At 37.7% G+C, this 14986-nt stretch overlaps 1 protein-coding gene, 1 long non-coding RNA gene and 1 pseudogene across 2 annotated transcripts; 2 read left to right on the top strand and 1 right to left on the bottom strand.

Annotated features, from left to right (window-relative positions):
* Window positions 1-1482: 1482 nt before the first annotated feature.
* LOC136691419 (uncharacterized) lies at window positions 1483-4774 on the bottom strand. The gene is made up of 4 exons (XM_066663981.1): window positions 4616-4774; window positions 3904-3972; window positions 2888-2956; window positions 1483-2304 (listed from the first exon to the last, which is right to left on the bottom strand). The coding sequence occupies exons 1-4, from the start codon at window positions 4772-4774 to the stop codon at window positions 1900-1902; spliced, it is 702 nt and encodes a 233-aa protein (XP_066520078.1). The 3' UTR covers window positions 1483-1899.
* A 2399-nt stretch (window positions 4775-7173) lies between these two features.
* Window positions 7174-8505, top strand: LOC136690941 (uncharacterized). The gene is made up of 3 exons (XR_010801816.1): window positions 7174-7338; window positions 7562-7784; window positions 8362-8505. It is a non-coding gene; the product is annotated as an uncharacterized lncRNA (long non-coding RNA).
* Window positions 8506-9299: 794 nt separating this feature from the next.
* LOC136691100 (zinc finger protein 585A-like) overlaps window positions 9300-14986 on the top strand; it is a 44058-nt pseudogene continuing 38371 nt past the window's right edge.

Below are 14986 nucleotides of genomic sequence, written 5' to 3' on the forward strand. Positions count from 1 at the left end.
GTTAAATGTACACTTGTTGAACAACATACAAATGCCACAGAATATCATCTTGCTCTGTCATTAATCACGTTCATGAGTGTTTGGTAAAGGTAAAATAACCAGTCCATCCTTTGTTTTTCCAACTTCTATGCACTTATTTGTTATTTCAGATGGAAGCATTGCTGCATAACATGAGGAAAATTTTACTTGAAGCAAATGTGAATCCATGCACACATACTCTGTCTGTCTTTTAAGAAAAGGCTGGCTTTGTGCATAGTTTACAAGTAAGACTGGTTGATCTTGCACAGACTGGGTCTCAACAATAATTATCTGTTCAAATCTTGCAACTTTTTGCCCAACTGTCACCAGTGAATTACATCTTGAGTATTTTGAATCATACTGGGAAGTGGAGTACAAAGTCCCATCAAAAATGCCTCTCTGGAAGCATTTTGCTTGTTTTCGCACAATAGAAATCCCAGTGGTCTGCAGTGTGATTTCAAGAGACAATGGCAGATCTTTCATCTGACCTGGACCAAAATATTTGTACTCATTGACTTGTTCTATCTTTTTATGCAATGAGTAGCCACGGAGTACTGTATTAACAAATTCATTTGCTATTGAACATTCTGGAGTGTAAACTTTTGATAATGTTTTGAGCACTTTCAGTTTTGTCAGAGCTTGAGTTATCTGCAAGGGCACATGCTGTGTGCCATTGAAAAGTTTCAGCAATCTACCATTGTGTCCTTCAAATACAAATGTTGATGTCAAAGACAAAGGGCCATGCCTCCTAACACTCTCAGCAAGGTGGGTGAGAAGATGAATGTTATAAGAGACTTCTTCTCTACCATACAAACTTTCTGTAAGAAGTACAAACTCACAAAGAGCCATATGAGCCTTGTCAATATTCACATGTGAAATGTTTGAGCTAGTTAACAAGTAAATAGCATAGACAAGTAGCATCCAGTGTTTGAAATACATGTTTGGAATCAATCCAGCAAGAATAAATGGAGAAATTAAAAGAAAAGTTCTCCACTCACTCCCTTTCCATGTTCGTCGTTCCCTGACAGATCGAGGCAGTCTGGTTATTTCACAAGGAGGACGTACTGATTTTAAGAGAGTATCTATTTCTTTGCTTACACTTGGGATTTTGACATTTATTGCTGCCACTTTGTTATCAAACCACAGGCCAGTTATTTGACAAACTACACCAAGAAGAACACAAAGTAATAGTCTGGGACAAAACTTTCATCCATGTCAAAACTCAGTAAAGTTGTCAAAAGACTTGGACCTTTAACTCCATTGACTGGGTTATTTATAGTGGCTAGTTCAGCATCTTGGACCATGCCATCATGTGTTCTTAAATTAGGAATAGGTAAAGAGAGTGGATAGACCCTAGCGTACCCGTCGCCTTTTTCCACCCTCCCTCCACAATGGGTGCAGAAATTACAGCCATGATCACCATTGAATTGGTTCAGATTTTGCACAGGAGCCCTTGCAACTGAGTCGACTGTACATAGGAGTGTAGCAACTTTAGAATGTTCTTGTCTCTTTGTTGTCATGTTGTACCACAGCAGACCTTCAGTTTCTAAAACCCTGCACTCCTCAATAAATGGCTTCAGAAAGGTTTCCATTTTTGGCTTGCTTTGTCCAAACCAAAGTGCTGGCACCAGCACAAAGTTTTTCCTGTCATGAATGTCTACTTCATTTATGGTACACTGAATGGGCCACATAGAATAATTTGATGAATTAAACACTGGAACACCATCTGTGTTCCATGTTAAAGATATATTACTCTCATCTTTAAGCATGGATATTTTCCTATATAGTGTTCCATCACTGATGTCTTTGATACAGTCTGAAGTAGTTCTCTGTGTTAAGCTGTCTTTGAGGTGGTGATTCTCAAACAGATTCTTGATCTCATCACTCAGAGTACATGATATACCAACCCTTGTTTATGTGCTCTGAGACTTTACATTCACTATTACACACTGAACAAAGTACACTGTCAACATCCAGTACACCAATGTATGCACCACAGACAGGATTTAGACAGTAATGATGCATTTGCCAGCTAGTTATGTCAAAGGCACGATTAAACAGGTAACTAGTGTATGGTAAACTGCTGTCAGGGAGAAGCATCTTAAGCAAAGTCAGTAAATCCTGACACCCTGCTTTAGTCACATGGTGTCGCAACATATGGCCCAGCAGTACAGTCAGACTTTCTCCTTTTGTGAGCTTTGCTCCACGATACAGAGGCTTGTCACCATCAGGGATAAAAGATGTAGTCATGATCATTCCATCTTCAGTAATGTTTGAACTGTAATTCTGTAATGAGAAAAAAATAAGAATCACAATCTTCAATTCTTCTGTTTCTGAATTTACTACATGAGCACATTTTAGGATGACTGCACCATGCTTTCTTGTAGGTGTGGCAAATCTATTTTCATGAATTGGTGTCTATAGTACTTTTTTGTCCTCTCATTAACACATGGGGGCGGCACAGTGGTGCAGCAGGTAGTGTCGCAGTCACTGGGTTCGATTCCCGCTCCGGGTGACTGTCTGTGAGGAGTGTGGTGTGTTCTCCCCGTGCCCGTGTGGGTTTCCTCTGGGTGCTACGGTTTCCTCCCACAGTCCAAAAACTCATGTTGGTAGGTGGATTGGCAACTCAAAAGTGTCTGTGTGTGTGTGTGTCTGTGTTGCCCTGTGAAGGACTGGCGCCCCCTCCAGGGTGTATTCCAGCCTTGTGCCCAATGATTCCAGGTAGGCTCTGGACCCACTGTGACCCTAAACTGGATAAGCGGTTACAGATAATGAATGAATTACCACATGGACATTAATCTATCTTTTCATGTAACAATTGTGAACATCTCTGTTCTTGCACAGTTCTGCTTGATAAACTGATATTTACCTCTTCTTCACTTGAACATTGTGGGCTTTCATCTTCAAAGTAAGATCCTCCCCTGTCTTCCATCTGTACCTTTGGGAAATATGTTGAAAAGAGTGTTATGACAAACAGGTTATTTTTGTTTTGAAACTTACAATAGAAGTGTATTGAAATTAAATTGAAAACAGGTAACCTGACATTTAAGAAAGCTGGCATGTGGACTGCATTTACAAAGGAAATTTAAAGGAACACCAAGTAAGATTTGGTATTTTTGCTCCAGGGCTTAACCTACAGTTGCAGGGTGTAATTCATATTTACATCACTGTCCTGAAATCAAGAGGGAGGAGGTGAGGGACAGAGGTGGTTTCATACCTTCCTCCAAAATGTATATAATGCAGTTTCTGCTGTGATGATCCCAGAGTAGCAAAAACAGAGGCTCCATTCTCCCTGATTTTGTAGCTGTAATTTTAAGATATAAATACTACCTAGTGTTCCTATTAAATTTAATAAATATTTGGTAGTCTTAAAAGAAGATGGTTGTATTTGGAAACTCAACTTATACCTGCTTTTCAACATTTCTGTACAGATGCCTGCAAAAGCTTGAACACCCCTTGTGAATTTACATGTATTGTTTATTTCCTAACTGGAAATACCTTAACATCCTCTTCACATTATACAATAAAATATGGCATTTGTCTGCAAATTTTAATGCACAATTTTTATGTGCTTAGTTTAACAAAGCTTAAAAAGTGAATAAAACTACTAAGACTGTACCTCATTGTTAGTAGGATTTCTCCTTCCCCCACTTCAAACTTTAGCGATGAAGAAGAGTGTTTTTCAATTTATCTTACATGAAATTTGTTTGTGATCAAGCAGTAAACGATTAATAATGTTAATGTTAACACACGGGCATTAATCCATATTTAAAATTTTCATTTCTGGTTCACATAAAAAAACTTACAAAAAAAAATCCAGTTTCATGTAACAACTGTGAGCATCCCTTGTTCTTGCACAGTTCTGCCTGTTAAACTGATATTTACCTCTTCGACACTTGAACATTGTGGGCTTTCATCTTCAAAGTAAGATCCTCCCCTGTCTTCCATCTGTGCCTTTGGGGAATATGTTGAAAAGAGTGTTATGACAAACAGGTTATTTTTGTTTTGAAACATACAATGGATGTGAAGTATTGAAAAACTTGTATTCTGGAAGCGTAAACTGTGATATGAATTCACATTTTATTTTAATTTTAAATGTAATTTTATTTGTGTATCATTTGCTTATTGCCACTTATTAAATTAGAGAAGTAACTGCTAACACTTCAGTAAACTAGCACATGGCCTGCCTTTACACAAAAGATTAAACATTTCCCTCCTTTAAGTATTAAATTATGGTGATGTGAAAAGAAATTGCATACATACAGCGTTTCTATAACTGGCATCTTGTATGAACTACACGCTCCTGATTTCTAAGCTGCACTGAGAGAAACAGATGTGCTAGCAAACAGCTCTGAGTATAGGTATACTAAAAACCGCTATTGAAAATATACCTCATTTGTAGACCTTCTTCAAACTTTAGAAATGAAGAATAATGTTTGTGTTCTCAGTATATCTTATATGAAATGTATGTGACCAAGCAGTAATTCATTAATAATGAAATGGTAGAAAATGACAAGAATTCTAGGTACTATTCATTTTATCACAAACATTGGCTAAAGATGCTGGGCCTGGGTTTCCATTAAAAGGTTATGCTTACCTTGCTAGTCCTTCTAATGATGGTGTTTCTAGGAGTGTCTTCGGAGTCATCTTCAAGATATACTTTGTACTGTTTTCTTCTTTTGGGGGGATTTTTTCTATCAGGAGTGTCGTCATCCTCCAGAAATAATTTATATTTCTTTCGCGGTCGAGGGATCATGTCTGCCACAGAGTAGCGGTGACTAATAAGAGAAGTAGTGACGCAAATTTAAATTAAAGGAGGCCCGCGAAACATTTAAATCAAGCCGCGCGACCCAGTGCTGTAACGGACATTCTGATAAAGTACGTTAGCTATCTACTGAACGAAGAGGACGACGGATCGTTCAACATGGAAGTCAAGTACGCTTTAGTGGACTTTTTCACAGACAACACAGTTCATATCTGTGAAATATCAGAACTGAATCATCCGGACATGTCCAAACTCAAGCAGGAGGCACTTCATCTATAGGACAAAAGAGAAGAAGTGTACGTCTTGTGGAAAAAGTCTCCCTCAGCTGAAGGTGAACGCTGGCCGTGTCGAGTTATTCAGTTTAGCGGTAAGTTTAATCCATTTATTTTTTTACTTACCACTTGTTTATTGCAATTATTATTTACATCTGTGCGGTGACCGCACTCCAGTAAACGCTCACACTAGCACTAGCTAATCGTAAATTTTGAAAGCTGGCGTTGTTGTTATTAGCCTAGCTGCGACGACCATATAATAACTAGTGTTATTGCTAGCTTACTCTTTTACTGTGACATTTGTTTTTCTACAGCGACCCGCCAATCCACCATTGAGACACGAAGGAAAGTTGAGAAGGGGAATAGTGATATTACACACATACCCCTATTTGCTCCAAAGGAGGATTTGGGCAAGGGAAAGAGGGAAAAATCTAAACGGCCAGCGACGGAGCTTCGGGTGACTTCACTGATGGTAAGTGTATTTAGTGACACATATCGTGATATCTGATACGTGACAACGTATGTAATTCAACGTAGTTAAATAGTAGAAAGAATGACAGGACTGCGCATAATGCATACGTTAAATATATTCACACAGAATAACACTATGATAGCATTTCCTCTGCGGTTTTATGTGTTTTCTGGGATATCTAGCTGCTATAACTTATATGTTTATCATACTCATTCATAATTTAAATATATAATATTGCAATATAATGTAATATTGCTTTAATGAGAAATAAAATAAAATGCTAACAACTTTATTCTGTTGTTTCATCCATATTCTGTACATATTCTGTCATACAGAGAGTTCATGAATATAGCACTCAAAAATATATGGTCATGGTTCAGACATGATGTGAATCAACAACAGACAGTGTTGTAGCTGCAATTAAATCTTGATATTTTGTTATTGGATTTTTGGTATTTTCTTCTCAATTCTTTTATAAAGGAAGACATTCCAGTTAGCGCAAAGAAGAAAAAGCAAAACAAAAATGCCATTCATGAAAACATAATGGCTGCTGTAAAAAAAAAAAAAAAAGCTGCTCTGAAAATACGGTGAGTAGTCAATGGTCAGATGTTTTTACCCCCTGTTCTTTTATTATAGTTGATTAAGGCCTTCCAGCTCATATTCCCATGTGTTAATATACACCAGGCACTGAGATCAGCAGATGACTACTTAATGAAGGAGAGAAATTTAAAACTGAGATTCAAGATCTAAAAGAAGACTTCAAATATGAGAGGAGGTTTAGAATCAAAGCAGAGAAGGAACTGAGAGAGTGGAAAGGTAATTTAGTTGAGAAGGCCTGGTTTATTTTCAGGCTGCTTAGAAGTATCTCATACTATTTTAACATACGATGGTGTTATTTGTTTCATGGATAAACCATACTCAAATGGATTTAATTTACTTTCTATACAACACAAAATAGCCGTATAGTAACACTGCATACTATTTTTACATTAAAATTTCAGCTTCAAAAGCATTGTAATTCTTCATTGACCTGTAATAGGGAGAATAGACCATATGTCATTGTTACTCCTGTCTCAGCAATGCAGAAACTGCACTATTTAAGGGTAAGTAATCAGCATCCCCTCTTGATTTCAGGACAGAGCTGTAAAAATGAATTACACTCTGCAGCAGTAGTGGGGAGCCCAGTAGTGGGGAATTGTTTAAGTGCACATAGTTCACTATATAGTGAATTGGGCCTTTCTAGGATGGTCCTTTTTTTAATCATTTTATACCTAGTCATTTTACTGACCTGTTGCCATTTAACATTATTAGTTATGAGATGTTCCACCAGGTGTTTTCTAAGTATTAAACAATTTAAAAAACGTTACTAGTTTTTTGTTTCTCCTATCCCATCATTTTAAAAGTGATGCTGGCATCAAATTCATAAATGTATATTAACTCTTCCAAGACCAATAGAACTTCAGTTTCAACAGAATTTGAACAACATTACATTCTGGTTTCATTTACATTTTTCACAGTGTCCCAGCATTTTTGGAAACACGGTTGTAATATGGTTGTGATGAACCCAACAGCAGAGCACTTTGTTGGACCTATTGACATAACTAACTTGTATATCATTCTGCTTTCTGTTAGAAATTCACAGTGTTATACAGGAGCTCAAAGGTGCAGTGGGGGACATAAAGTCTTTGCTAAGTAATGGACAACAGACGTCTGACAAGCAATTAAATAATTCCAGACCCTGCAATTCTTCAGTCCACGATACTTCTGCTGGCCAAAAATGTAAAGACAGCACAACTGAAGGATGTGGACCGGTAAGGCATAATCTTAATTTTTAGAACTTTTGACTTATTGAGCACTCCATATTGTTGTAACCAAGTACATCACACACTACAATGGCTGTGTGTGTGTTTGTGTGTGGGCACTCGTATGTATGTTTTTTTGGGGATGGCCATTAATGGTTCATTTACAGCATATAAGGTGTTTTCCCCTCATTTTGATTTGTTTAATTTTAATATATGTTTTATTTACCATCAGGAAATGGATTATATCTGCTTGGGACAAGATGTAAACATCAAAAAAACCCTCTATAGCCGGATCAACTGTGGAGACTACAAGAAATTTACAAGTGAGCTGCTTCTTGTGACCTTTGGTAGAGAAATCCTGGCCACACATTCTCTAAATGGCCGTAAGGCAACCAATTCTATGAGTGAGACCACCAAGGAGGCCCTGCCAGCCAACAAATTGTCAATTCTAATAGGTAACTTCTAATTCATGCAAATTAACATAGCAATTTCATAGCTAATATGTATATAACCATCTGTTTGTTTATGTGCCTTTTGTATGAAAGTCTTTCTGTTGGGTAGTTTGGGGGGGGCTTTTTATCCTCCTGTTACAAACTGACTCATTAGGTAAAAATATTGTCAATAATAATATTCAAAAAGGTCAAAATAATGACTTTTTTTGCTTAGTATTCTTTCTATCAGAGGGATAAACAAAATGCATTTGAAATTCATGTGATATTTTATAATCCGTTTCGTTATGTTGAGCAAGTTAGTTTAAGAACTGCATTTATTGTCATTTTTAATGTAACCTCTTAACTAATGTGCAGTACATTTAAAGAATGGCTTTCACATGGTTTACAGTTTACCACTGCTATTTCGTGAACAGGAGTTTGGCAACTCCGCATATATTGGTGGAAGCATTTGGTAGCATGGGAGTCAGGCTGGGGTGGAGGAGAGGAATAATCAATGGAACTAGACATAATTAATAATTCAAAATAAGTTTGAGTTTATAATTCAAAGTAAAATGTAAGATGACTTTTTTGTTTGATGCAGACCACATCCAGCAGAAGTTTAATGTTTCAGCATCCCAGATCAAGGCAGTCATCCGTACAAAGCTGAACAATGAAGACAAACTTCGGAAAAAAAGACAGTGCGTTGTACAAATTCCATCCTCTTAGATGGACTTATTTTTTTCAATTCATGATCACATAATTTAACATTATCTTATATATAAAATGTGATATACAAAATATCACATAACTTGTAAACAAACTGTGACAATATAAATATTTTCATGCAGCTCATAAATATAGTGTCAGTTTTTTTGTGAATAGTGCAGTTATTGCATCTCATTTACATTACTGCAAATGATCAAATGAAAATTAAATTTATTTGTATTGCAGTTGTACTGCATTATTGTATTTGAACTGCATAAAGCCTGCAACAATCGTAGTATTATATAAACCTGCAGTTTTTTTGTGTCCAAAAAACTGCATTTTACTGCAATTTAAAGTTTTTGTGTTTTTCCTTGATGAATTATGCAGTATTTTCACAGAAAACTGCAGTAATTTTTTGTAAGGGAAAAATGAACTTAAACGACCTTGGCTAAGGCGATTTTGAGGATATCACATGGCCATGAAGACGAAAACATCTACAAAAATTCTCATATTCAACCACTTTTGGGCCGCCATCAGGGAAACCCGTCTTGTTCCTGTGTTCTGAAGTGTCCTGTGTTCAGTGGATGGATTTTAATGAGGACCTCAGGGCTCCATTTAGGACAGCGCTTTAAAAAGGAGCCTGCTCCTTTAAAATAGAGTTTGTGAGCGCAGTAGTGCAGTGTAACCTGCTGCCGCCCGCTCTGCTGTGGACACGTCCCGTAGTAACCGCCTGACAATGGATATTGGCCAATCAGAGAGCTCCTCGGATGAAGCCCCAGCCAATGGTAGCGCAGGAGGCGGGTGTTATGGGAGTGAACTGTGTGTGAGGAGACAGCAGCAGAAGGAGAGCGGTGTGTTGGAGCTGAAATCGAGACGTGTTTTTACTGAAGGGAAAGCCGTGTAAGACTTTTCCACACTTTTTACACTGGGTTTGGGACTCTCTCTCTCAGAGGAACGGGGGGGAGACATGTTCTCTTTTTGAAGAGGAGTTTGTAAAATGGGGGAAATGTGGGAGATTGGGCCGTGTACAGAAGAGGGGGAGGGTTTTCTGAGATTACTCCATTTCATGGCTTTATTAAAAATCTGTTTTACTCTAATTTCATTTAACTGTGAGAATTTGAGAAAAGAGATTTTCAGTTCTATTTCACTGAATAATCCCAGTAAAAACTAAAAGTTACTGCCCGTTCAGCTGAGAGAATTTTTTCCCTAATTCTCAGACAATGGGGTTTTAACTACACATTAATTTTACAGAAATTAATGATCAGTCATTAAAACATTTTTACTGTAGGATATTAAGATTTCAAATTCCTGAAAACTACTGCTTAATACTTTGATACTTTTTAAAAAATATTTTAATATAGAATTTTAATACTATAAAGTTTGATGAAATCAATAACTGCAAACCAGGCATCATGGTGGTGCAGCAGGTAGTGTTTCAGTCACAGCTCCAGGGACCTTGAGGTTGTTGGTTCGAGTCCCGCTCCGGGTGACTGTCTGTGAAGATTTGATGTGGTCTCCCAGTGTCTGTGGGGTTCCTCCGGGTGCTTCGGTTTCCTCCCATGGTCCAAAAACTCACAGCAGGTGGATTGGAGACTCAAAAGCATCCATAGTTGTGAATAAGTGTGTGTCACCGTGTGAAGGACTAGTGCCCCCTCCAGGGTGTGTTCCTGCCTTGTTCCCAGTGATTCTGGGTAGGCTCTGGACACATTGTTACCCTGAACTGGATAAGGGTTACAGACAATGAATGTATATCTGCAAACCTCTCAGTATTCTTGATGAATACTGTCCCGCCATACACAGAATAGTGTGTGTGTGTGTTTTTCCCCAAATATATTAAATGCATTTAAATTTATTTCTTAATCGTGCTTTCTTGTAAGGTCTGCAACAAATTGTTCATTGTCCACTCTAATGCTCTGTTTACGTGACATTGAACCAAATTATGCCAGACACTGAGATCAGTACATTTGTGGATCAGGCTGCTGTGTGGATCAGGTGAAGTGCGAAAGGAAAATCTCAAAATCCAAATACAAGCAAGAGGAAAAGAACAAATGCATGTCATGGAAAACATGCAAGTGACTTGATCCACAAACGCAGATTCAACAATTTACAAATACATTTTAAATTTGATACTTTGACTTTACAAATATTTGCAATGTAAATTTAAACAAATGTATTTATTTTCGCATAAATTTGTGATATATCTATGAATACCAAACACATGTATTTATGAATGTAACTATTTGTACAAACTGCAGACTGTGAGGCACAGATTGGGATGTATTCATTAGTGAATAGTGAAACACATTTGTGACTTGTGTTTAATTTGTGGATTAACATTTACACATTGGCAAATTATTTTGAGACTAATCTCTCTCCATACAGGGGTGCCTAAAGACAAAGTATTTATTAAACATTTTCCTTTCACATATGCGATAGTTCTATAAAGAAATGAACACACACAAGACGCAGACTCACTTGACTTTTATTTTCCTATTCTTTATCTCTTCCAGAAATGAAGTGTGTCCCTTTGTGAGTCTTCTGCTGCTGGTGACCAAGACAGTTCACCTTTACTTTCACAAGTACGTGAAGGAGCATCACCAAGAGGAATATTCCACAATGCAGAGATCAGAAGAGATTAAATGTGAAGATACAGTGTGGGAAATCTCCACTTGTCAGGAATCATCCTCGGATACACCCCACACTACCACACCTGGCAGAAAAACACAGAAATATACGGACAAACAGAAAACTTACTTCTGTTCAGAGTGTGGGAAGAATTTTACTAAACCAAGTGATCTTAAACGGCACCAGCTCAGTCACTCAGGAGAGAAACCGTATTCCTGTTTAGAGTGTGGGAACAGATATACTTCAAAGTCGTATCTCCAAGCACACCTGCGTGTTCACACAGGAGAGAATCCGTATCAGTGCTCACAGTGTGGGAAAAGTTTTACTAAACGCAGTAATCTTCAAACGCACCAGCGCATTCACACAGGAGAGAAACCATATCAGTGCTCACAGTGTGGGAAAAGATTTACTAAACACGATAGTCTCCAAACACACCAGCGCATTCACACAGGAGAGAAACCGTATCAGTGCTCACAGTGTGGGAAGAGGTTTACTAACCGTGGTAATCTCCAAACTCACCTGCGCATTCACACAGGAGAGAAACCATATTCCTGTTTAGAGTGTGGGAAGAGTTTTACTGGCAAGAATTATCTCAGAATACACCAGCGCATTCACACAGGAGAGAAGCTGTATTACTGTTCAGACTGTGGGAAGATGTTTAATCATCACAATTCTCTCCAAAGACACCAGCGCCTTCACACAGGAGAGAAACCATATAGCTGTTCGGACTGTGGGAAGATGTTTAATCATCACAATTCTCTCCAAATACACCAGTACGTTCACACAGGAGAAAAACCCCATCAGTGCTCACAGTGTGGGAAGAGTTTTGCTCACCAGAGTTATCTCCAAAGACACCAGCGCATTCACACACAAGAGAAACCATATCAGTGCTTGGAGTGTGGGAAGAGTTTTGCTCAACAAAGTTATCTCCAAATACACCAGCGCTTTCACACAGGAGAGAAGCTGTATTACTGTTCAGAATGTGGGAAGATATTCAATTATCACAATACTCTCCAAATACACCAGCGAATTCACACAGGAGAGAAACCGTACTGCTGTTCAGACTGTGGGAAGATGTTCAATCATCATAATTCTTTCCAAAGACACCAACGCATTCACACAGGAGAGAAGCCATATCAGTGCTCACAGTGTGGCAAGAGTTTTGCTCAACAGAGTTATCTCCAAATACATCAGCGAATTCACACAGGAGAGAAACCGTATTGCTGTTCAGACTGTGGGAAAATGTTTAATCATCACAGCACTTTCAAAATACACAAGCGCATTCACACAGGAGAGAAACCGCATCAGTGCTCACTGTGTGGGAAGAGGTTTACTCAACAGAGTACCCTCCAGAAACACCAACGTATTCACATGGGAGAAAAACCGTATACCTATTCAGAGTTAACGGAAAAGGTTTAACACTAGCATGACTGAACTTGTTCAATCCTGAGGAAATTACCTTTCTTCTTGCCAGCCATCAGAGCCAACAGCCAATCAGCTTTTATGTAAATGCATGACCCATTGAGACAGAACATCCACTTCTGTTTCCCCTATATACACATTAGATCATTATAGATATTAATGAAACATCAGAAATCCTGTCTCTAAGTATATATTTTTGTGTTGGAGAATATTGCATTTCAAAATTAAAATAAAACAAAACTAGAAATACATGTAATAATTAAAAAATGAGTTTTTTTCTTTTTGAAAAAAAAAAGCATGTTAGTGAGGTCAGGCATGAGGCCTGGCTCACAATCTCTGCACAAATTTTTCTCCAAGGTGTTCCAACAGGATTCTGTGCAGGGCCGGTCAAATTCTGCCACACCAAACTCGCTCATCTATGTCTTTAGGTACCTTTCTTTGTGCACTGGTGCACAGTCATGTTGGAACCTGAAGAAGCCGTCCCCCAATTTGGGAGCTTGAAATTGTCCAAAATCTCTTGGTATGCTGAAATATTAAGACTTTTTTTCCACTTTAACTAATTATAACTGACAACTAATGAAAACCCCAAACTCAACAAAAAAGTTTCTCACAAAATTAGAAACACAAACATATACATGCCAAGCATCAACAACATAAGTTGTATCCCAAACTCTTTCTCTACTAAATATGAAATTAAAGATATTCCACAATACTTACTTGATCTAGCTTTCCGCACCCACAGCCGGTGGCTCACAACAGCACTTTGGATCTCCACCATTTGTTAATCAATTGCCAAGTTGAGCCAGCAAAAATCCATAGCTCCCAGTTGGGTCACCTTGGTGGGGAAGTTGGACAAGAATTGAAAGAAGTTTTTCAGGTTGATGAGGGTCAGCCTAAGGGTTGTCGGCTTCATATCGTCTCTTGTCAGTTGTTCCACCCATCTGAAAAACAGTGAAAATAGACAAAATACAAATTAGTCATTAACTGTATATTTTAATCTAAAAATCATGTTGTAAATAGAGTTGTAGCTTACTTTCTGATCTGGCCATAATTTTTTAAGGAATGCAAAATTGCCCGTGAGCAGACTACCCTCACCAGCAAAGATTATAAAGCTTCTGATTTGGGTGAGGGCAGTCCCATTTTCTATTTTTTCCCCTGTTTCTGTCGACCCAACAGAGAACTCCAAATGTTGTTGGAGTAATACTTCTAAAAGGAAAAAAAGTAAAACATTATTATGTACTTTGTTAATTAGTAAAAAAAAAAAAAAAGAAAAGAAAAACAAAAACATAGCCTACCGTATTTAGGGCATTCTTCTTTGTTGAACACATTGCCTGATTTTTTTTCTTCCAGCTTCTTCACCGTTTCTTTAAACTCATATATACTTTTCACTTTAGTCAATTTAGGAGGTGAAGAAGTTGGAGGAGCGATTATGTGTGATACTGCAGAAGGCTGCTCCCCTTGAGTTGCAGATATTGTCTGTGGCTGTTCTGCTGCTACAGAGGTGGACTGTGGCTGTTCTGCTGCTCCTGAGGTGGACTGCAGCATAAAATCTTGTGTCTCAGGGAGTGTCTCTCTTGTCAGATCCAGATCAGTTGCCATCAGTGGCTGAGGTCCACTGGCCTGAAGTGCACCCAAGAGACTTAAAATATCCTTCCGCCTTGTCATTGAAGTGAATTGCTCTAGATCAAGCGCCTGAAACACAGAACAAAACAAAAAAAAAATTAAATGTATTTTATACTTTTAAATATTAATACATTATTATTTTATTATGTAAATGAAGTTTTACTTTTAAATCTGAATGACAATTTTTGTTGTGTTTGTCCATTCTGGTGATTCCTTTTTTATTACAGCCAGGGACAAGGCAGTCCATGTGTGCTTTGATACTTTAAAAAACAACAAACAATCAAAAAAGAACAAGGATGTACATTTCAAACATTTATTCAGTTATTCAATACACTCATATATACAGTAAGTACTAGTCAATTAAGCCTTTAATAAAAATTAAGCCTTTAATTAAATTTTTATCGTAATTTATTTTTTTAAAATACTTACCGATCACCTGCCAAATTCAATAGGAGCTCTTTCTCCTTTACGTTTTTTACATAGTAAAAGAGCTATATAGGTGCTGTGACAAAATGGCATAGCATATTTTACACAGTGGGCAAATTTGCTGTTGCCCAGACATCTATGAAAAAGCACATGTGAAAAATCCCTTATATATTTTCTACATGGACCAACAAATTGCACTTTTTTAATGTGTCAAAAACTCTTAAAGGTCATTTAAGAAACTAAACTCTACAACCGTAGTTAAAGTTTTCCTGGTTTACAAGTTGTCTTCAATGGTAGGCACTGTAAAACCAACTGTCCTAAGACAAGGAAGGAGAAAGTGGAAATGAAGTCACTGTCAACCAATGAAAAAGAATTACTGCTTAAAGAAATTAAATAGTTATAACCTCTTTAAAAACCTCCACTCA

The sequence above is a fragment of the Hoplias malabaricus genome, chromosome 3 (genome assembly GCF_029633855.1).
Source record: "Hoplias malabaricus isolate fHopMal1 chromosome 3, fHopMal1.hap1, whole genome shotgun sequence".
NCBI classification, from domain to species: domain Eukaryota; kingdom Metazoa; phylum Chordata; class Actinopteri; order Characiformes; family Erythrinidae; genus Hoplias; species Hoplias malabaricus.

Excerpts from the sequence above, each read along its gene's own strand:
- LOC136691419 (XM_066663981.1), bottom strand. The coding sequence starts at position 4,774 with ATGATCCCTCGACCGCGAAAGAAATATAAATTATTTCTGGAGGATGAC. Across the intron at positions 3,973-4,615 it reads TCATTAGAAGGACTAGCAAG|GCACAGATGGAAGACAGGGG; the intron begins GTAAGCATAACC and ends TATTCCCCAAAG. Across the intron at positions 2,957-3,903 it reads AATGTTCAAGTGTCGAAGAG|GTACAGATGGAAGACAGGGG; the intron begins GTAAATATCAGT and ends TATTTCCCAAAG.